This window comes from Salvelinus alpinus, chromosome 36 (genome assembly GCF_045679555.1).
Source record: "Salvelinus alpinus chromosome 36, SLU_Salpinus.1, whole genome shotgun sequence".
NCBI lineage: Eukaryota > Metazoa > Chordata > Actinopteri > Salmoniformes > Salmonidae > Salvelinus > Salvelinus alpinus.
The window spans coordinates 13,618,645-13,642,392 of NC_092121.1; the positions used below are offsets into that span (position 1 = coordinate 13,618,645).

The following is a 23,748-nucleotide window of genomic DNA, read 5'->3' on the forward strand; positions in this document are numbered from 1 at the left end:
GTGTTTAACGTGTGTCTGTGTGTTCCAGGTTAGTGGAGCAGTGTTCGTCTGAGCCTGGCCTGAAGGAGAATGTGTTCACAGCTCCATCCAAGCAGGTTCAGGGTCAGGACCCGCTGGAGTCCCTGTGTCTGTGTCTGCTACACGGCTGTGACACTGTTTGCATCCCCACCGTCACAGTGAGCCCCGCCCCCAGCACACACACGTTCATGCACCATGTGTATACACATTCACACACGTGTGTGTGTGTGTGTGTGTGTGTGTGTGTGTGTGTGTGTGTGTGTGTGTGTGTGTGTGTGTGTGTGTGTGTGTGTGTGTGTGTGTGTGTGTGTGTGTGTGTGTGTGTGTGTGTGTGCGTGTGTATAGAGGCATTGTGAGCTCGCCCCCAGCGCCCAGGTGCTCCAGCACTTCTTCTCCATCCTGTCGTACCAGTTCTCCCTTCTACCCTCCCTCATGCCCGTCTTCGCTGCCAAACTGGGTGAGGCACGTTGTCCGGGGGTAGGGGATCATTTCTTTCCATCATTGTTTTCCTCACCCCCAGGTAAAATGACCCATGTCTCTGTCCTCCCACCATACCTCCGACTCATCCCCCTCTTCCTCCATTCTTCTTCCTCTCTTCTTTCCAGCATCCTCTGGTTTCTTCAGGCTGGCTCTGGAGCACAAAGCTGTCCTCTGTGCAGGAAACAGGTAACAGGAGAACCTGAGAACACACACACACACACAGACCACTATCACCCCCTCAGACAGCTAATTGCTAATGGCTCTGTTATAGTGTAGACTTGTTATTGAGTGGACCCAGTAAAAGTGCCCAGGAAAGTGAGAGTTGACACACAGAAGCATCTTTCACGTCACTTTGTTTCAGTCTGGCCATGAAAGCTCTTCTCTCATCCGTGGATCAGTCTTGTCTGTCTGTGTGCAGAAGAAGAGGAAGCTCACAGGCTATGTGGTTGTGCTTGAGGTTCACTAACTGTAACTCTCCCCTATGAGCTGTAATGAAACTGAGTCCAAAGTGCATTTGGATATTTTTTTTACTCAATTGAAATGCTAAGTCAGAACATTTACTGCACACAGGAGTAGGTTTGATACCATTATTAGATATAGTGTATAGAAGATAACATCTCCCTTTCTTAGTTGTCCCTCTCTCTCTTTCTCATCTCACGGTAGAAACCCAGCTCTGAATGCAGCCTGCTGTGGTTTTCTGCAGAGGCTCAGTGTGTCTCTTCTGTCCCAACCAGACCCTGCAGCCAGCATCCTCCCACAAGGTACTGACACAACACATTAGCCACAAAGAACACCGTAGCATTAAGATTTCATGTCACCTTAAAGCACTTTGTAGCACTTAAAGTCTGTGGAGAAGGCCTTTGGACTTTATTATACAAGGTAACGTGTGGTGTGGATGTCCTGTTTGTGACTGTGATGTAATTCAATAATGAACAGGTCTACTGAGAGATGGTGTCAGTGTGTTCTCTCTCTCTCTCTCTCTCTCGCCTTCGCTCTCGCTCTCTCTCACACTCTCTCGCGCTCTCGCTCTCTCTTTCGCTCTCTCTTTCGCTCTCTCGCTCGCTCTCGCTCTCTCTCGCTCTCTGTCTCTCTCTCTCTCTGTTTCCCAGACTGTGAGGAGATAGAGGCTGTGTTGAGGTCCAGCCTGCCCTCTCTGTGTTGTCGTGTTTGTGAGTGGCCCTCTCTGCTGTGTGACTCCCCAGGGCCCCAATGTGACCCTGCTGGCCCCAGGGCCACTCAGTACTGTCTGCTCACATTGCTGCACCTGGCCCTGCAGCATGGAGACAGGTACTTGGGGACATGTAGACACTGGCACAGTTGTATGGTTATTAACGTCACGGCATTGCTTTGAAAGATGTCTGTTTACTGCGGCCAGTGATTTACATATCATGGGAGGGTTATGTATGTGAGTGTGTGTCTATACACTGAGCATACAAAACATTAGAAAGACCTGCTCTTTCCATGACATAGACTGACCAGGTGAATCCAGGTGAAAGCTATGATCCCTTATTGATGTCACTTCAATCAGTGTAGATGAAGGGGAGGAGACAGGTTAAAGAAGGATTTTAAGCCTTGAGACATGGATTGTGTATGTGTGCCATTCAGAGGGTGAATGGACAAGACAAAATATTTAAGTGCCTTTGAACGGGGTATGGTAGTAGGTGCCAGGCGCCCTGGTTTGAATGTGTCAAGAACTGCAATACTGCTGGGTTTTTCACACTCAATAGTTTCCCGTGTTTGTCAAGGATAGTCCACCACCCAAAGGACATCCAGCCAACTTGACACAACTGTGGGAAGCATTGGAGTCAACATGTGCCAGCATCCCTGTGGAACGCTTTCGACACCTTGTATGATTCATGCCCCGACTAATTAAGGCTGTTCTGAAAAAAGGGTGTAACCCAATATTAGGAAGGTGTTCATAATGTTTTGTACACTCAGTGTGTGTGTGTACAATACATTACACTTGCTGTACCTATCACCGCACCATCAATCGTTGTGTGTGTGCACGTGCACCATAAAACTTTGTGTGTGTGTACCAGGCTGCTCCCTGACTCCACGGTGTTCTCCTGTGTGGTGACTCTGCTGTGCTCGGTGCAGGAGCAGGGAGACTCGGCCCTGCCTCCCTGTGTGCTCAGGTCTGCCCTCTACCTGCTGTCTGTCACACAGGACAAGAGTCCCGACCTGGACTGGGTAAGTCAACTCATTTCAATACAATGATAATAGTGGGCTGCTGGCACTCTAACAACATGTAATAAATTGCAGAAGGGTTGTTCATTCTTTGGAGTATTTAATTGAAGTTGTGAAGTTGTAGTCAATACAATAGAATTCCCCTTTGATGCGAAAGGCTCCAACTAACACTCTTCATTCTTGGAACTCGGTTATGAAGTTACATCAACTATATATACCTTTCTTTTTGAAAGCTGAAATACCGAAAGAGAGAGAGTTTTCCCTTTTATGTCCACAACAGTGCTAACACGACTCTAGTCCTTAACCCTTTGACGCGTACGATCACGTACAGTGGGGAGAACAAGTATTTGATACACTGCCGATTTTGCAGGTTTTCCTACTTACAAAGCATGTAGAGGTCTGTCATTTTTATCATAGGTACACTTCAACTGTGAGAGACGGAATCTAAAACAAAAATCCAGAAAATCACATTGTATGATTTTTAAGTAATTAATTTGCATTTTATTGCATGACATAAGTATTTGATCACCTACCAACCAGTAAGAATTCCGGCTCTCACAGACCTGTTAGTTTTTCTTTAAGAAGCCCTCCTGTTCTCCACTCATTACCTGTATTAACTGCACCTGTTTGAACTCGTTACCTGTATAAAAGACACCTGTCCACACACTCAATCAAACAGACTCCAACCTCTCCACAATGGCCAAGACCAGAGAGCTGTGTAAGGACATCAGGGATAAATTGTAGACCTGTACAAGGCTGGGATTGGCTACAGGACAATAGCCAAGCAGCTTGGTGAGAAGGCAACAACTGTTGGCACAATTATTAGAAAATGGAAGAAGTTCAAGATGACGGTCAATCACCCTCGGTCTGGGGCTCCATGCAAGATCTCACCTCGTGGGGCATCAATGATCATGAGGAATGTGAGGGATCAGCCCAGAACTACACGGCAGGACCTGGTCAATGACCTGAAGAGAGCTGGGACCACAGTCTCAAAGAAAACCATTAGTAACACACTACGCCGTCATGGATTAAAATCCTGCAGCGCACGCAAGGTCCCCCTGCTCAAGCCAGCGCATGTCCAGGCCCGTCTGAAGTTTGCCAATGACCATCTGGATGATCCAGAGGAGGAATGGGAGAAGGTCATGTGGTCTGATGAGACAAAAATAGAGCTTTTTGCTCTAAACTCCACTCGCCGTGTTTGGAGGAATAGAAGGATGAGTACAACCCCAAGAACACCATCCCAACCGTGAAGCATGGAGGTGGAAACATCATTCTTTGGGGATGCTTTTCTGCAAAGGGGACAGGACGACTGCACCGTATTGAAGGGAGGATGGATGGGGCCATGTATCGCGAGATCTTGACCAACAACCTCCTTCCCTCAGTAAGAGCATTGAAGATGGGTCGTGGCTGGGTCTTCCAGCATGACAACGACCCGAAACACACAGCCAGGGCAACTAAGGAGTGGCTCCGTAAGAAGCATCTCAAGGTCCTGGAGTGGCCTAGCCAGTCTCCAGACCTGAACCCAATAGAAAATCTTTGGAGGGAGCCGAAAGTCCGTATTGCCCAGCGACAGCCCCGAAACCTGAAGGATCTGGAGAAGGTCTGTATGGAGGAGTGGGCCAAAATCCCTGCTGCAGTGTGTGCAAACCTGGTCAAGAACTACAGGAAACGTATGATCTCTGTAATTGCAAACTAAGGTTTCTGTACCAAATATTCAGTTCTGCTTTTCTGATGTATCAAATACTTATGTCATGCAATAAAATGCAAATTAATTAATTAAAAATCATACAATGTGATTTTCTGGATTTTTGTTTTAGATTCCTTCTCTCACAGTTGAAGTGTACCTATGATAAAAATTACAGACCTCTACATGCTTTGTAAGTAGGAAAACCTGCAAAATTGTCAGTGTATCAAATACTTGTTCTCCCCACTGTATTTGTGATCGTTGATGAGTGCTCCCTGCAGCGTACGATCTCTAATATGTGATTGGAACAGGAGCAACAGAACGTATGACGCTACAAACGCGTCCAAACACCATTGTTGTCTGAACAGCACCTAATATTTTATGGTACTGATGGAAAATAAACGTCTTAAACTTTATTCCTCAATTTGACCTTTGTTTTGTAAAAGATGAATGCGAACTTCATCTTCCAAGCATCACACGGAACACATGCACAGCCAAACTCATTCCATAAACCAGTCTAAATGACAGGTTGTGCTGATGTACCACATCTCTGGTGAGCACGAGAGACTAATGTAATGTTGTTTAGAAAAGAAATGCATGTCAACTAAGCTAACAGCAGCTACATTCTTTATGATGGCAGCCATGTTTTTTTATGTTTGACTGTTTGACTCCCTAATCCCAGAATGCCATTCACTACAAGACGCAAATAAACAAAGTCAAAGATGGCTGCGCTCATTGCCTGAAAAATATGAACTTAGTTTAGCCACTTTTCAGCATATTACAAATTGTCAAGGTTCTTGTTACAGTATATACAAGAACCGGAGCACATGACTTGACAAGCCATTTACTGTTTTTGACTGCTAGCTACTGCCTAGCCTAACCGTAGCGCGAAAGCTAAATAGGGATGAAATCATTTTAGAGGGTTTGTGGGGGGGTTCATTTCATTTATGGGGGGTTTTCAAGTCCATGGGGGTAGAAATGGGGGGAAAGTATCGTGGGGGATATGATGCAGGAAATATTACCATGTGTAAGGACCGACGCTGGAGTCGAGAAGCAGGTAGAGGGAGTCAAACATTTTAATGAGTAACAGACAAGACAGTAACAGCTTCTGCACACGAGTAACAAAACAACATACGAACGTTAATGCGGAAGCGGGGAACCGGGTTGGAGGACAGACACATATAGGGAAGGAAATAACAGGTGATTGAGTCCAGGTGAGTCCAAATGATCACTGATGCGCGTGACAAGGGAAGCAGGTGGCCGTAATGATGGTGGCAGGAGTGCGTAATGCTGGGAAGCCCTGCGCCCTCGAGCACCAGGAGGGAAGAGCGGGAGCAGGCGTGACAGTACCCGGCGTCCCACCTGGGTGAGCCTCATGGGCCGGCCGAGGCACGGGCGCTGTACAAGCTGGCTGGGTGTAAAAACCTTGACGAATCGGTAGAGGTGTGGGAGCCTGGCGAGCCAGCTGGTGCATAGGAGCCTGACGATCCGGCTGAGGCGTGAAAGCCTGCTGATCCCGCCGGAACATGGGAGCCTGATGAGCCAGCTGAAGCGTAGACGCCTGGTGATCCGGCTGAGGCCTGACGTGGGATGAGCGCCTGCCGAGCCAACAGTGGCAAGGAAACCTCTCGAGCCAGCTAGGGCGTGGTAGCCCGACGAGCCGGCTTAGGCACCCCCGGTTCCATCGGCAGTGGCCCCCGGACTCAACGTCACCACCAACCGAAACAACAGCACACCCCGATGCTTTGTTTGATGGCTTCCGTATTCTGTAAGGACCGACGCTGGAGTTGAGAAGCAGGTACAGGGAGTCAAACATTTAATGAAGAACAGACAAGGAACAAGACAGAAACAGCGTCAGCACACGGGTAACAAAACAACATACGAACTTTAATGCGGAAGCGGGGAACCGGGCTGGAGGACAGACAGATATAGGGAAGGAAATAACAGGTGATTGAGTCCAGGTGAGTGCTGATGCGTGTGATGAGGGAAGCAGTTGTGCGTAATGATGGTGGCAGAAGTGCGTAATGCTGGGTAGCTCAGCGCCCTTGAGCGCCAGGGGGGAAGTTTATACTAAATAAAAATAAAACCACTGGAAAGGGGGGTCTGAGCTGGCAACCCTGAGGTACCAAAGTTACAATCTGATGCCGCATTCAAAACGACTGGGAACTGGGAAATCTCCGACTTCAGTGTGTTCAAGACAACTGGAAACTCTGGAAAAAACAAGCTCTGACTGGGAAAATTGTTTTGAACGGTCATCCAACTCGGAATTCCAACTTGGGAACTCGGGCCTCTTTCTAGAGCCCCGACTTTCCGACCTGAAGATCATTGACGTCGTGATTTTACTGTTGTCTTGAAAGCACCATAATTAATTTGAGTGAACTATCCCTTGTTATAACATCTTTGGTCTGACAGACGCTTACGTGACAACCAGTGTCACGCCCTGACCTTAGAGGCCTTTTTATGTCTCTATTTGGTTTGGTCAGGGTGTGATTTGGGGTGGGCATTCTATGTTTTGTTTTCTATGATTTTGTGTTTCTATGTTTTGGCCGGGTATGGTTCTCAATCAGGGACAGCTGTTTATCGTTGTCTCTGATTGGGAACCATACTTAGGTAGCCCTTTTTCCCTCCTTTCGTTGTGGGTAGTTAACTTTGTTTGTGCACTAATGCACTGTAAGCTTCACGGTTGTTTTTCGTTTGTTTTGTTGGCGACATTTTGAAATAAAAAGGAAAATGTACGCTCACTACGCTGCACCTTGGACTTCTTTCAACGGCCGTGACAACCAGAATGCATTGTATGATGTCAACAAACATGGCGCCACACATAGCTGGCAAATAGCTTAGCATCAGCTCATCATAGTCAGTACTACATTCAAAAAAGTATTTTACACACATGTCCAGTACAATCTATGCAAGAATCGGAATGCATGATTTGTCACCAGAACTTGCAAACGTGAATAAAACAGTAAATACATTATGATCCATACATATGGTGTGCTACAGCAGAAACAACAACAAGATATACAGAAAATAAGCCACTTACTTTGATAGGAATGCACACATGTCCAAAGTCCAATTTGTAAGGAAAAGAACCATGAAGGCAATGTGGGCGCCAGCCAGAAAATGTGCTGGGGGAAAACGTTTGTGCAAGGCCTGTTCTGACTAGAGATGCGCAATTTCTTCATCCTTGATCTGGGGAAACACTGGGGAAGTGCTTGGGCTCTCGTTGAAGAGTGAAGTTTGTCCGCTCAGTAAAGCCTCAAACATAAATTGTCCGCAGCAGTGAAATGGGCTAGATATTATGCAAATTAACGAGGAGGCAGAACACACCTCAATTCAAACTGTTAGAAAATAAAACTTGTTAGAAAATAATTTGAAATTGACAAGTTGAAACATAGCCTATATATAATTAGGAGGCAGCGTGCCTTGGTTTGAGGGCAGCGCGGGTAACTGTCCTGTTGCATGGAACAGTGAGAGCATTCTGACATCACACGCATGAGAAAAGTCACGCGGGGAGACGGTTAGAGACATTTGGAACTCACGAGGGAATTAATGACATGGCTCTGCATGTCTCCATTATTCCTCAACACCTTATTGGTAAATGAAGTGGTTGATGACTGTACAAAGCCATAACTCCTCTGTTTCAAATGACCTTAAGCATCAGAGTTGTGCACCTGTAAGACTTCCTTCTCATTCTTTAGTCCTCTGCCCCCCCCCCCCCCCCCCTCTTGTCCAGGCTCCTCTAAACTGCATCAGCAAGGCCCTGTCCTCCAGCCCCAGTTTCGCCTCCCTCTACACCCACCACCCTCCACTCCTACACTTCCTCTTCCGCTACCCAGAGCTGGCCGAGCACTTTGGGCCCCAGGTCCTGGAGCTGTGGTTGTCCCACCGTGCTCAGGCCACACCGCAGTCAGACACAAACAGTAAGAAGACAGAGGGCCCGTCAGAGCAGAACCAGGATCCAGACAACACAGCCCTGCTGACTCTGCTGGAGAAGAGCCCCACTGTCATACTGAACTTGCTGGTGAGGGAGGGAGACCCCATGTACTGTACAGAGACTGGGTACAAGCCTGTTTCTTTGCCAACCCCAGCTCTCTGCATGAACCCCTGCCTCTCTATGTCTGTAGGGCATGGTGTGTACCAGGGAGGCTCCCCTGGCAGAACGTGCTGTAGAGGTGCTGGGGAGTTTCCTGCAGGGCCGGCAGGGCTGTAAGGCCGGCCTGTGTACCCTACTCAGACCCACTCTGCTACAGGTGCTCCAGAGACTGGGCCTGGAGAGCAGCCAGGGGACAGGAGGTGAGGAGAAAAACGAGAGTATACTATTATTTAGATATATAGTTTATCTATATAATTAGCCATATATCCTCATGTTACAAATACAGTTGGGAAAGATAACTGTATACTGAACAAAAATGCAACATGCAACAATTTTAAACGATTTTACTGAGTTACAATTCATATAAGTAAATCAGTCAATTTAAATGAATTCATTAGGCCCTAATCTATAGATTTCACATGACTGGGCAGGGGCGCAGCCATGGGTGGGCCTGGGTGGGAATAGGCCTACCCACTGGGGAGCCAGGACCAGCCAATCAGACTATGTCTCCACAAAAGGACTTTATTACAGACAGAAATACTCCTCAGTTTCATCAGCTGTCCGTGTGGCAGGTCCCAGACGATCCCGCAAGTGGAGAAGCCGGGTGTGGAGGTCCTGGGCTGGCGTCGTTACATGTGGTCTGCGGTTGTGAAGCCAGTTGGACGTACTGCCAAATTCTTTAAAACGATGTAGAGAAGGGCACATTCAATTGTCTGGCAACAGCTCTGGTGGACATTCCTGCAGTCAGCATGCCAATTTCACGCTCCCTCAGAACTTGAGACATCTGTAGCATTGTGTTGTGTGACAAACAACACATTTAAAAGTGACCTTTTACTGTCCACAGCACAAGGTGCACCTGTGTAATGATCATGCTGTTTAATCAGCTTCTTGATATGCCACAACTCTCAGGTGGATGGATTATTTTGGAAAAGGAAAAATGCTCACTAACACGGATGTAAACACATTTGAGAAAAATAAGCTTTTTCTGTGTATGGATCATTTCTGGGATTTAAACAAATTTAAGCTCATGAAACATGGGATCAACACTTCATGTTGCAGTTGATATTTTTGTTCAGTGTAGTTGCAGGGAGAACAAAGCGGCTTCACTCTGTGGCGTGATATCAAGTGCAATAGAAGAAAATGTGCTTTGACATTCCTCTCCTATAGGAGCAGGCAGTAATTGAGAGACTAACTAGAGCAGCTTCACAAACAGCAAGAGCGAGCACATCACATCCACCCCCCAACAGTGTCTCAGCATCCCAGACAGCTTTTATCAAGGCTGGGTTACACTGCATACATACACTCTCCTGACACCCATTCCGGCAGATGGATACCCATTGAGGTTGTGTAGGTTAATTGCTGTAGCGCAAGGGCACACCACAACTATATGTCCGCTCTGGGGGAGTTGAACTTACTAGTTACCATCAGCTCTCCCACTAGAATACGCTGCACAATATCATTTTCATTAATAAACTCAGCAAAAAAAGAAACGGCCTCACTCAACTACGTTTATTTTCAGCAAACTTAACATGTGTAAATATTTGTATGAACATAACAAGATTCAACAACTGAGACATAAACTGAACAAGTTCCACAGACATGTGACTAACAGAAATGGAATAATGTGTCCCTGAACAAAGGGGGGGTCAAAATCAAAAGTAACAGTCAGTATCTGGTGTGGCCACCTGCTGCATTAAGTACTGCAGTGCATCTCCTCGTGGACTGCACCAGATGTGCCAGTTCTTGCTGTGAGATGTTACCCCACTATTCCACCAAGACACCTGCAAGTTCCAGAACATTTCTGGGGGGAATGGCCCCAGCCCTCACCTTCCGATCCAACAGGTTCCAGATGTGCTCAATGGGATTGAGATCCGGGCTCTTCGCTGGCCATGGCAGAACACGGACATTCCTGTCTTGCAGGAAATCACGCACAGAACGAGCAGTATGTCTGGTGGCATTGTCATGCTGGAGGGTCATGTCAGGATGAGCCTGCAGGAAGGGTACCACATGAGGGAGGAGGATGTCTTCCCTGTAACGCACAGCGTTGAGATTGCCTGCAATGATGACAAGCTCAGTCCGAAGATGCTGTGACACACTGACCCAGACCATGATGGACCCTCCACCTCCAAATCGGTCCCGCTCCAGAGTACAGGCCTCGGTGTAACGCTCATTCTTTCGACAATAAACGCAAATCCGACCATCACCTCTGGTGAGACTAAACCGCGACTCGTCAGTGAAGAGCACTTTTTGCCAGTCCTGTCTGGTCCAGCGACGGTGGGTTTGTGTCCATAGGCAATGTTGTTGCCGGTGATGTCTGGTGAGGACCTGCCTTACAACAGGACTACAAGCTCTCAGCCTATTGCGGACAGTCTGAGCACTGATGGAGGGATTGTGTGTTCCTGGTGTAACTTGGGCAGTTGTTGTTGCCATCCTGTACCTGTCCCGCAGGTGTGATGTTTGGATGTACCGATCCTGTGCAGGTGTTGTTACACGTGGTCTGCGACTGCGAGGACGATCGTCTGTCTGTCCTGTCTCCCTGTAGCGCTGTCTTAGGCGTCTCACAGTACGGACATTGCAATTTATTGCCCTGGCCACATCTGCAGTCCTCATGCCTCCTTGCAGCATGCCTAAGGCACGTTCACGCAGATGAGCCGGGACCCTGGGCATCTTTCTTTTGGTGTTTTTCAAAGTCAGTAGGAAGGCCTCTTTAGTGTCCTAAGTTTTCATTACTGTGACCTTAATTGCCTACCGTCTGTAAGCTGTTCGTGTCTTAACGACCGTTCCACAGGTGCATGTTCATTAATTGTTTATGGTTCATTGAACAAGCATGGGAAACAGTGTTTAAATCCTTTACAATGAAGATCTGTGAAGTTATTTGGATTTTTACTAATTATCTTTGAAAGACAGGGTCCTGAAAAAGGGACGTTTCTCTTTGCTGAGTTTATATACTTTATATTAACCTATAATGCTGTAGGGTGACTATCTAATGTAAATAAAATACAGGCAGGGGAGTATGGAAATTAGTGTTTTGGCCTCTTTCTTGCTCTTTCATCTCTCTCATTAATTATTTCTCCCCCTTATCCCTCTCCCAATCTCTCTAGCCGTGGGCTCTCTCCCTCTGGTCCTGAGGTTGCTGTGCCTGATGCAGACCAGTGGCTCCACTGAGAATGAGATGGACGGCATCGACTTCAAACTGCTCTACCACGGTGAGGTCACAGGGTCAAAAGGAGCCAGCCATGCATAATTCACTCAGATCTATAGCTTTGGTTTGACGTCATAACTTGTCCACTATTTCTCGCTGTACTCACGCTGTACTCACGCTCTACATTCAATATCAGTTCAATCGATATTTAAATGCCTTAGGGTTTTTGCTCGCATCAACAAAGCATATGACATAAGCATAAGCTGAATTTGTAGATGAAAGTAGTATTTAAGGATCAATAACATGTCGGCTTTCTTCTGACTATAGATATTATGATCTTGTATTCTGTCTGATGTCTTATTTTGTCTCCTGTCTTATTATGGGCGCGTTCCAGTGAGTAACCTGGCAGGGAAGCTTCAAGCCTCCAACACAGAGTGTCTGCTGCCAGCCTTCAGCTACCTGTACTGCTGTCTGCGCCTGTCCCCCCCTCACTGCACTGACAGAGGTGACACCTCTGCCACCCTGTCCTTCTCATTAAGTGCAGCACAGCGAACAGCCTTCATACACGCTGCCACCTGCCTCTCTCTCACACACACACACAGTCCCCCAGAGACACAGATTGCGTTGTGCCGTCTGGCCTGTAAGAGAGGCACACACTTGTACAGAACCAGTCAGTACCATTCACAAGGGCACACAACACACTCACACATTAAATTGGTAGTATGTTTTATATATTGGATAATATCTTGAGTGTGATCTTTTTGTTTTTCTCCTCCCCAGCTGTGTCCATGCTGCTGTGTAACGCCGGGCTGATGGACCAACTGCAGGCTACGCTGGACCTCTCCTCTTCCCTCGCTCCTACGTCTGCCCTGCTGTGCTGCTCTCGTCTGCTCCTGTCCTCTCTCGTCACCCTGCAGCACACTCATTCAGCTCAGGTTGTTCTGTCACGCTAACCCTTTTGAAGACCTTTACACAGGGCACACAATGTAGTACAAAACACACTGAGGACAGGAGCAGGGGACTTACCAGGGGAGACACACTGTCCTCTACAGCTGACTGGAACACACACATTGAATGCAGCACTCAAAGCAGAATGTATCAGAGACCTTGATGCTATGACAATACATTTGTCTTCTTGTACTGTAGGACAGTGTGTTGTTGAACAGAGAGCGTTGTTGACAAAGAGATCCTGTTAAATTACATTCCTAGTTCTATGGTTGTTGCCTTATCATGTCTTGTCATGTTCTTCCCTTTCTGTATCCCAAGGTCCATAGAAGCATCAGGTTGAACCTGGGCAGCACGGTGCAGGCCCTGGTCTTTGGGAAGAGGAAGACAGGCAGCCTCTTACTGGGTAACAACTCTCCACCACACTAAGCAGGGCAAAGCAGCATTGTCACACAGGCTTTAATTCTGTTATGTGTCCTTCCTCCAGCAGAGGACTTGGGATAGAAATGTCCAGCTGGTTCTGTCTGTCTCCCTGTTGTATGAGTGTGCTGTCAGGGTGATCTACGGTCTCTCTCCGCCGCCTCCTCCCTCTGTCTCTGTTTTCTCTCCCTCTCTCTTTCTGCTATCGCTAATTGCCTCTTCTCTCCCTTAGAGGGGTCTAATATCTCAGTGTACATGAGTGTTTGACAAAAGGGTTCTGCAAATGGCCACCAGCTCCTGGCCTGTGTTTCAGTGTGTTTAATCAGATCTCCCACTGACCTGTAACCCTGTCTCTCCCTTCCTCTCTCTTACCACCTACACTCTTTCTCTCTGGTCGTCTTCTCGTTCCTCCCCGTCACCTGCCAATCCTCTTTCAACCTCTCCCCTCTCTCTCCTCTGGCCACGTTCTCCCTTTCCTCACTCCAAATGTCCTTGAATCCCACCCCTTCTCTCTCCACATCCTCTCGTTCCTCTGTCTTCCCTCATTCTGCCTCTCCTCCCTCGCCTTCCACCCCACAGCTAGTTCCCTGAGGCTGCTGCAGGCTGTTCTAGATGTTGACCTGGAGTCTCCAGTGCTGCGTGTGAGTGTTGGCCCCAGGGCAGGACAGAGGCCCCTGGGGGACACAGACAGCTCTCTGCACCCGCTGGGATCCTACGGGGCCCACTGCCTCATCACCGCACTCTACGGCCTCCTGCTGCAGGTCAGACACACCACACACACACACACACACACCACACCACACACACACACACTCACACTCACACTCACACACACACACTACAGAGTTGTTAACACTACATAGTTCTTCCCCATACTGTTGTTATTCCTACATTTTCCATTGATTCATTGTTTTCATTGTTGTTCGACAAGCATCCCTGATAGAACACAAGGCTGATGTGGTAAAGCACTCAAATGTGTCCTTCCTTTCTACCCTCTGTTTCTCTGTCTCTCTTTCTCTCTCTTTCAGCCTTTTCTAGTCTATGTATAGTACACTGGTGTTAATGGCAGGGTTATGGGCATAAACGCAGTTCATAAATACTGCGTATCATTACTGTCATCACTTAATGACTGGGTCAGAGCTCACGGTAACTCTACATGAAGCGTCTTCAACTCCTCCTGTCTCTCCCGCTGTCTCTATAGCATCGTTTAGTCTATGCTGTGTATGTATAGTGAACAATGCGCTTAATGTGTCCCTCTTCCTATATAACCAATTTGGTGTTGAATAATACCACCCTGTATCAGTCAGGGCAGTAGTTCCATATCAGTGGCTGCTCTGTAGAGCGTAGCTGCTGCTCGGTCCACTGCGCTGTGGTGCGCTAAGCCGATGATGTGAGGCTGCACTGGCTTCCAGGATTAGACTGGAACTCTCTGTGGACCTCCTCTATAGCCATCTGCCCTACGTCACTATTTTGGGACACTAATCACTAGTCACTGCCTCAGTAGGGGCGGCTGTGGAGTGGGAGGTAATGCATTATTAAATAATCCCTCACTCTCTCGTTCTATCTGGTTCTCTCTTTTCTCCATCCCTCTGTTTGGCATAATATCTTCTCTCTCCCTCTTCTATTCATCCCTCCAGCTGGCTAAATGTCTTTCTGTCCTCCGCCTCTTCCAGAAGCAGGAGCTGTTGCTCAGTGTGTCAGTGAACTGCCTGGGGTCTCTGCTGCAGTTTCTGCAAAGGAGAAGTCCATCTACAGGTACCAGACTCAGACAAATCAAATCAACAGGTGTAGACTAACAGTGAAATGTTTCCTTACGGGTCCTTTTCCAACAATGCAGAGTTAAAGATAACAATAGAAATGGTGACACACGGAATAAATACACAGTGAATAATGAATAACAATAACGAGTAAAAATAACAACACGGGTATCTTTTGGTTATCACTATAGCAACAGCCTCCAGGAATAACAAAATACACAATATTTACATCTTACAGTTGAATGAGGAATTAAGCCACAATATGTACATAACTGCCATGTGGTACAGTATTTAGAATTTTAGTACAGAAAAAGATCATTGGTATTGTGGTTAGTTGTAGAGCTCAAACTGATTTAGTCAGCATTCTTTGGAAGGTTAGCCTGGTTTCTGTGTCCGGTATCGCTGATTGACTGCATAGCCACTGTACATCGTTACAATCTGTGTGAAAGTGCAAGGTGCTATATAAAATGTCAAAAATGGAACGCTCCAATCCTTTTTTATTTTATATAGCACCTTTCACTTTTTGTTTTCTTTCGAGCATGGATTCAATGAATGATATTATTTTTGCATCTCAGCCTCCTTGGGTTATTCCTTTTTATGGTTTGAGTACTTTTTGAACTCTACAGATGTTTTCTCTTTCACGCACCGGCTGCCTTTCATTCTAGCATGAGCGCAAACCCTCATACTGGCTTTCTATGTATATATATATATATATATATATATATATATATATATATATATATATATATATATATATATATATATATATATATATATACAGGGAGTACCAGTACCGAGTCGATGTGCAGGGCTACGAGGTAATTGAGGTAGCTATGTACATATAGGTAACGGTTAAAGTGACGAGGCAACAGGATAGATAATAGACAGTAGCAGCAGCGTATGTGGTGTGTGTGTGTGTGGGCGTCAGAATGCCTGTATGCGCACGTTATGTGTGTGTGAGCATATGTAGTGTGTGTGTGTTGGGGTGTCAGTGTAAGTGTGTGTGAGTGTGTGGGTAGAGTCTAGTGTTTGTGAGATTTAGTTTTTTTTTTTAAAGGTCAATGCAGGTATACCCGGGTATCCATTTGATTAGCTATTTAGCAGCCTTGTTTAGCAGCCTTGTGGCTTGGGGTTAAAAGCTGTGCACTGATACCGCTTGCCGAGCGGAAGCAGATAGAACAGAGAGAACAGTCTATGGCTTGGGTTGCTGGAGTCTTCCTCTGACTCCGCCTAGTATAGAGGTCCTGGATGGCAGGGAGCTCGGCCCCAGTGATGTACTGGGCCGTACTCACCACCCTCTGTAGCGCCTTGTGGTCGGGTGCCTTGCAGTTGCCATACCAAGCGGTGATGCAGCCAGTCAAGATGCTTTCAAAGGTGCAGCTGTTGAACTTTTTGAGGATTTCATGGCCCATGCCAAGTCTTTTCAGCCTCCTGAGGGGAAGAAGCGATGTTGTGCCCTCTTCACAACTGTGTGGGTGTGTGTTTACCATGTTAATTCCTTAGTGATGTGGACACTGAGGAACTTGAAGCTTTCGACCAGCTACACTACAGCCCCATTGATGTGGATGGGGGTGTGCTCGCCCCTCCATTTCCTGTAGTCCACGATCAGCTCCTTTGTGTCGCTGACTTTGAGTGAAAGGTTGTTGTCCTGGCACCACACAGCCAGGTTTCTGACCTCCTCCCTATAGGCTTTCTCATAGTTGTCGGTGATCAGTCCTATCAGCGTGGGCGGATGTGTTGTTGCCTACCCTCACTGCCTGGGGGCGGCCTGTCAGGAAGTCCGGGATCCAGTTGCAGAGGGAGGTATTCAGTCCCAGGGTCCTGAGCTTGGTGATTATTTGTTTATTTGGTATATATAGGTATTAATTTAGTCCTGGTGGGCGAGGGCAGTGTAGAGTGCAATAGAGATTGCATCATCTGTGGGTTCAGGGTGTCTGGGATGATGGTGTTAATGTGATACATGACCCACCTTTCAAAGCATTTCATGGCTATATATCTTAGTGCTACGGGGCGATAGTTATTTAGGCAGGTTACCTTGGCGTTCTTGGGGACCGGGACTATGGTGGTCTGCTTCAAACAAGTTGGTATTACAGACCGGGTCAGGGATAGGTTAAAAATGTCAGCGAAGACACATGCTAGATGGTCAGCACATGCTCTGAGTACACATCCTGGTATTCCGTCTGGCCCCGTGGCCTTGCAAATGTTAACCTGTTTAAAGGTCTTACATCGGCTACGGAGAACAAAATCACACAGTCATCCGGAACAGCTGGCGCTGTCATGCATGGTTCAGTGTTGCTTGCCTCGAAGCGAGCATAGAAGGCATTTAGGTTGTCTGGTAGGCCCGTGTCGTGGGCAGCTCGCGGCTGGGTTTCCCTTTGTAATCCGTGAAAGTTTGCACGCGCTGCCACATCCGATGAGCATCAGAGGCGGCGTAGGATTCAATCTTAGTCCTTTATTGACGCTTTGCCTGTTTGATGGCTCATTGGCGGTCGTAGCGTGATTTCTTATAAGCGTCCAGATTAGTGACCCGCTCCTTGAAGAGCAGCAGCTCTTGCCTTTAGCACAGTGTGGGTGTTGCCTGTAATTCATGGCTTCTCGTTGGGTTATGTACGTATGTATGGTCACTGTTGGGACAACGTCGTCGATGCACTTATTAATGAAGCCAGTGACTGAAGTGGTAAACTCCTGAATGTTATCGGATGAATCTCGGGACCTATTCCAGTCTGTGCTAGCGAAACAGTCCTGTAGCTTAGCATACACATCATCGGATCACTTCCGTATTGAAGTCCGTCACTGGTACTTCCTGTTTGAGTTTTTGCTTGTAGGAGGATAGAGTTATGGTCTGATTTGCCAATGGGAGGGCGAGGAAGGTGTATGGAGTAAAGGTGATCTTGAGCTTTGCCACAGTGTGTGCTGGTGATTTTGTCATTGTATGGGCAGTGTCTGGTTGTCTTTTCATGTCTCAAATCAGATCAAATCAAAATTATTTGTCACATGCGCCGAATACAACAAGTGTAGACCTTACAAGCCCTTAACCAATAGTGCAGTACAAGAAGAGTTAAGAAAATATTTACCAAATAAACCAAAGTTAAAAAAATTATAAAAAGTAACACAATAAAATAACAATAACGAGGCTATATGCAGGGGGTACCGGTACCGAGTCAGTGTGCGGGGGTACAGGTTAGTTGAGGTAATTTGTACATGTAGGTGGGGTGAAGTGACTGCATAGATAATAAACAGCGAGTAGCAGCAGTGTACAAAACAAATGGGGGGGTGTCAATGTAAATAGTCCGGTGGCTATTTGATTCATTGTTCAGCAGTCTTATGGCTTGGGTTAGAAGCTATTAAGGAGCCTTTTGATCCTAGACTAGGCGCTCCAGTACCGCCTGCCGTGCGGTAGCAGAGAAAGTCTATGACTTGCGTGACTGGAGTCTCAGACAATATTATGGTCTTTCCTCTGACACCGCCTATTATATAGGTCCTGGATGGCAGTAAGCATGCCCCCAGTGATGTACAGGGCTGTACGTACTACCCTCTGTAGCGCCTTATAGTCAGATGCCGAGCAGTTGCCATACCAGGCGGTGATGCAACTGGTCAGGATGCTCTTGATGGTGCAGCTGTAGAACTTTTTGAGGATCTGGAGACCCATGCCAAATCTTTTCAGTCTCCTGAGGGGGAAAAGGTTTTGTCGTGCCCTCTTCACGACTATCTTGGTCTGTTTGGACCATGATAGTTTGTTCGTGATGTGGACACCAAGGAACTTAAAACTCGCGACCTGCTCCACTATAGCCCCGTCGATGTTAATGGGGACCTGTTTGGCCCACCTTTTCCTGTAGTTCACGATCAGCTCCTTTGTCTTGCTCACATTGAGGGAGGGGTTGTTGTCCTGGCACCAAACGGCCTGTTCTGACCACCTCCCTATAGGTTTTCTCATCGTTGTCTGTGATCAGGCCTACCACTGTTGTGTCGTCAGCAAATTTAATGATGGTGTTGGAGTCGTGTTTGGCCACGCAGTCGTGGGTGAACAGGGAATACAGGAGGGTACTAAGTACACACCCTTGAGGGGCCCCAGTGTTGAGGATCAGCGTGGCAGACGTGTTGTTGCCTACCCTTACCACCTGGGGGCGGCCCGTCAGGAAGTCCAGAATCCAGTTGCAGGGTCCTTAGCTTAGTGATGAGCTTCATGGGCAATATGGTGTTGAACGCTGAGCTGTAGTTAATGAACAGCATTCTCACATAGGTGTTCTTTTTGTCCAGGTGGGAAAGGGCAGTGTGGAGTGCGATTGAGATTGTGTCATCTGTGGATCTATTGGGGCGGTATGCAAATTGGAGTGGGTCTAGGGTATCCAGGAGGATGCTGTTGATGTGAGCCATGATCAGCCTTTCAAAGCACTTCATGGCTACTGACGTGAGTGCTACAGGGCGGTAATCATTTAGGCTGGTTACCGTCGCTTCCTTGGGCACAGGGACTATGGTGGTCTGCTTGAAACATGTAACTATTACAGACTAGGTCAGGGAGAGGTTGAAAATGTCAGTGAAGACACTTGCCAGTTGGTCCGCGCATGCTTTGAGTACACGTCCTGGTAAACCGTCTGGGATCCGCGGCTTTGTGAATGTTGACCTGTTTAAAGGTCTTGCTCACATTGGCTACCAAGAGCGTTATCACACAGTTGTCCAGAACAGCTGGTGCTCTTGTGCATGCTTCAGTGTTGCTTGCCTCGAAGAGAGCATAAAAGGCATTTACTCCTCTGCTAGGTTCGCGTCACTGGGCAGCTCACGTTTGGGTTTCCCTTTGTAGTCCGTAATAGTTTTCAAGCCCTGCCACATCCGACGAGCGTCAGAGCTGGTGTAGTAGGATTCAATCTTAATCCTGTATTGACGCTTTGCTTGTTTGATGGTTCGTCTGAGGGCATAGTGGGATTTCTTATAAGCGTCCGGATTAGTGTCATGCTCCTTGAAAGCGGCAGCTCTAGCCTTTAGCTCGATGCGGATGTTGCCTGTAATCCATGGCTTCTGGTTGGGATATGTACGTACGGTCACTGTGGGGACGACGTCGTCGATGCACTTAGTGATGAAGTTGACTGAGGTGGTATACTCCTCAATGCTATTGGATGAATTCCGGAACATATCCAGTCTGTGCTAGCAAAACAGTCCTGTAGCGTAGTATCTGCGTCATCTGACCACTGTGTGTCAGTGTATTCACACCTCACCATCATCCTGACCTGTCCTTTCCCCCTCTGTCACCAGCCCAGCATGTGGTGTGTCAGCCCTGGAGTCGCTTCCTGCTCTACTCTCTGCTCAACTCTGGAGAGAGCTGCCTGCTGCACCCAGCCACACTTACACTACTCACACTGGTAAGACTGCACCCAGCCACACTCACACTACTCATACTGGTAAGACTGCACCCAGCCACACTCACACTACTCACACTGGTAAGACTGCACCCAGCCACACTCACACTACTCATACTGGTAAGACTGCACCCAGCCACACTCACACTACTCACACTGGTAAGACTGCACCCAGCCACACTCACACTACTCACACTGGTAAGACTGCACCCAGCCACACTCACACTACTCATACTGGTAAGACTGCATCCAGCCACACTCACACTACTCATACTGGTAAGACTGCACCCAGCCACACTCACACTACTCACACTGGTAAGACTGCACCCAGCCACACTCACACTACTCATACTGGTAAGACTGCACCCAGCCACACTCACACTGGTAAGACTGCACCCAGCCACACTCACACTACTCACACTGGTAAGACTGCACCCAGCCACACTCACACTACTCACACTGGTAAGACTGCACCCAGCCACACTCACACTACTCACACTGGTAAGACTGCACCCAGCCACACTTACACTACTCACACTGGTAAGACTGCACCCAGCCACACTCACACTACTCACACTGGTAAGACTGCACCCAGCCACACTCACACTACTCACACTGGTAAGACTGCACCCAGCCACACTCACACTACTCATACTGGTAAGACTGCACCCAGCCACACTCACACTGGTAAGACTGCACCCAGCCACACTTACACTACTCACACTGGTAAGACTGCACCCAGCCACACTCACACTACTCACACTGGTAAGACTGCACCCAGCCACACTCACACTACTCACACTGGTAAGACTGCACCCAGCCACACTCACACTACTCATACTGGTAAGACTGCACCCAGCCACACTCACACTACTCATACTGGTAAGACTGCACCCAGCCACACTTACACTACTCACACTGGTAAGACTGCACCCAGCCACACTCACACTACTCACACTGGTAAGACTGCACCCAGCCACACTCACACTACTCACACTGGTAAGACTGCCAAACTCTGCTAGGTGAACCGTTTTTGCCAAGGAGATCTTAGTCACACAATTTTACATCTAACTAAGATGTTTGGTGCCGTATTTCTCAATTAAAAAAATCTGCATGAAAACGAATTGTCTGTCGTTGAATGACAACAAACACTTAATTGAACAATCCCTACTGTTGACCAATTACCGAAGAAGGGGCATAGACTTTGGCTACCAAAATTCGGCTTGTCACAAGAAAAATGTTTGTGTGGACAAATAGCCGAAAAAACCCTTGGCGAAGACCAAAACGTCCCAAAATGGTGTCATAATAAATGCACATATATGAACTACTCCGAACTGTTTTGGATGGGAAGCATGCAGATGCTTCAAGACTGCACCCGGACACACTCACACTACTGTTAGTCTTTGAAGCAGTGCACGGCCATTTTGAAGTGTATTCAAATGTGTCTTTGCCTTCTGTTTGTAAGCACCCCGATGAAGCCTTGAATACCAACACATGTCCCTCCCATGCAGCTGTTGCAGTATGGCAGTAGGGTGGTGGTGTGGGAGCCAGACCTGTGTCAGGTGTTGGAGGCGGTGGAGAAGAGAGGCCTGAACGAGCTGGGAGAGAACACAACACAGGCCCTGAGACAGCTGCTCACACAGGTACAGTACACAACACACTGACTGGAACACATACAGCAGCAGAGTAAAACGCAAACAGAGCACACAGGCAGAGCTCTATGAGACTATGTTGAACGTCACTGAGACACTCTTTTAATTGTCCCATGTCCAAGCAGCCCCCTGTCACCACCTCTACGCCATTGTGTCACACATGACAGTGGCAGGACACAGGCCCTCATTAGGGTTCATCGAACTCAGTAATGGAATGTCACTGCACTGAAAAGTTATCACTGTCCCCATTTGTCATGTGATACAGCTGGCCCTGCTGCCTCCCATAGTGACAGAGCTTTGACAAGTGTGTGTGTGTGTGTGTGTGTGTGTGTGTGTGACCCAGTGACTCTTATTCAGGGGTTAGCAGAGCTGAATGTACTCCAGCAGTGTGCGCTTCAGTAGCTTGTCAGATCAGAGTGGGTCTTATGGGAGACTGGCCTGTCACGATATCCGCTGCATGCTGCCTCTTATAATAATAATAGATTTATTTTATATAGCGCTTTTCATTACAAAGAGAATCTCAAATATGCTGTAAATACAAACAAAACAAATGTAGAGATCTGGCAGGTCTTGGTGATGGTCTTCCACAGATTCAGATGATAAGGTGTGTTCAGCAAGGCAGTTAAGAAAAGCTGGGCAGTAGCCTAAGCGGATGGACCTTCGATGGCACTGAGAGGGAGCGGCGTCAGTCAGTTACTTAGACAGGCCCGGAGCGCTTCATCAGGCACCTCGTTTGTTGTCTTCTCCTCTGTAGGTAGGCTGGATAGTCCACTACTGAAGTGCAGCACCCACCTGGGTGATGCTTCAACAGCTATAAGTGCCAGAAAGACCAGCACACCTCAGCAGTAGTTAGGAAACAGTCCCCTACGAGGCGGACCTCCCAACCCCTCACACCGCAGTCCACATCATTCATGCAAAGAGGGCAGGTGGAAAAAAGCCGGTGCTGTATTATAGCTGTTTCCACCAGACTCCTGTCTCTCATCTCTCTTGTAGTCTCTCTCTATCTCTAGTCTCTTGCTGTCTCTCCTTCACCCATTGACTCTTTCTCACCTCTCCCCCTCTCTTCCCTCTCTTCCTCAGCTCCAGTGCAGTATATTCCACCCCCCTCCTACAGAGGAGAGCAGACTGAGGGCCAATACTCTGATGGAGTCACTGAACTCCCTGCCTCCCACAGCCAACGACAACCTGCCCACCAGCATTCTGTATCCTACACTCATGTACCCCGGCGACCCCACACACACACACACACACAGTTATAGCATAAAAGATAGTTAGTGCAAGAGATGCTCCTCGTTTTTTTTTTTAAGTCGACAGAGCAGTACTTATCAGTGTTTATTGATTTTTACAGACCATTGATTAAATCTGTCATACGTGATGCATTTCACTTAATCTCTTGTGCTGTCCCTGCTGTTGCCACGTACTGAGTCTCCACTCATGTTTCAGTACATCTCTGCCAGAGGTGTGGACCAACTTGTTTTAGTCATCAGACACAGACACATGCCATTACAGTGCTCTTTCTAGGAGCTCTCTTTCTCTCGCCTTCCTATCTGTCCTTAACCCCCTTTCTCAGGCGTGTTGGAGAGATGTATCTCTGCCTGTCCGACTTCACTGTGAAGACAGACGGACACATTGGCTCTCAGTTATAGACCTGTTTGTTGTGAGAGGCTACATTATTGATTTATTGATCTATTTATTTATGGCTGTTTTTGCAACCAAACAGCCTTATTCTGAAGAGGTGTCTGGTACGACTCCTGTCATATTATTACTGATTTACTGTGTCAATAAATAACTAGGGGGAGCATTCCATTAATTTGCCTTTAGGTTTGAGGTCTTTCAATAATATAAGTTTATTATAAAGAATTGTTTGGAAAAGAACAGTTGTCATATGTCATTTCAGTAGAAATATAGGCCAATCTGAGGCCACCGATTTGGATGGTCATGGCTAGATGGGATACAGATGTCAAATTGACGTCAAATGTTTTAGTTTTTTTGCATTTTAGCTAACCATAACTCTTTTCC

General features: G+C 47.3%; 1 protein-coding gene across 1 annotated transcript in view; it reads left to right on the forward strand.

Annotated features, from left to right (window-relative positions):
* The window catches only part of LOC139565271 (meiosis inhibitor protein 1), a 33,380-nt gene extending 9,714 nt beyond the window's left edge, over positions 1-23,666 (forward strand). The window contains exons 14-31 of the mRNA XM_071385464.1: positions 29-176; positions 364-475; positions 624-684; positions 1,162-1,259; positions 1,608-1,785; positions 2,538-2,688; positions 8,103-8,390; positions 8,494-8,662; positions 11,564-11,668; positions 11,999-12,109; positions 12,385-12,539; positions 12,871-12,955; positions 13,549-13,730; positions 14,643-14,724; positions 19,974-20,080; positions 21,589-21,720; positions 22,810-22,931; positions 23,300-23,666. Of these exons, the coding sequence (XP_071241565.1) occupies positions 29-176; positions 364-475; positions 624-684; positions 1,162-1,259; positions 1,608-1,785; positions 2,538-2,688; positions 8,103-8,390; positions 8,494-8,662; positions 11,564-11,668; positions 11,999-12,109; positions 12,385-12,539; positions 12,871-12,955; positions 13,549-13,730; positions 14,643-14,724; positions 19,974-20,080; positions 21,589-21,720; positions 22,810-22,931; positions 23,300-23,375 (2,362 nt within the window). The 3' untranslated portion in view covers positions 23,376-23,666. The remainder of the gene's footprint in view (positions 1-28; positions 177-363; positions 476-623; positions 685-1,161; positions 1,260-1,607; positions 1,786-2,537; positions 2,689-8,102; positions 8,391-8,493; positions 8,663-11,563; positions 11,669-11,998; positions 12,110-12,384; positions 12,540-12,870; positions 12,956-13,548; positions 13,731-14,642; positions 14,725-19,973; positions 20,081-21,588; positions 21,721-22,809; positions 22,932-23,299) is intronic.
* The last annotated feature ends 82 nt before the right edge of the window (positions 23,667-23,748 follow it).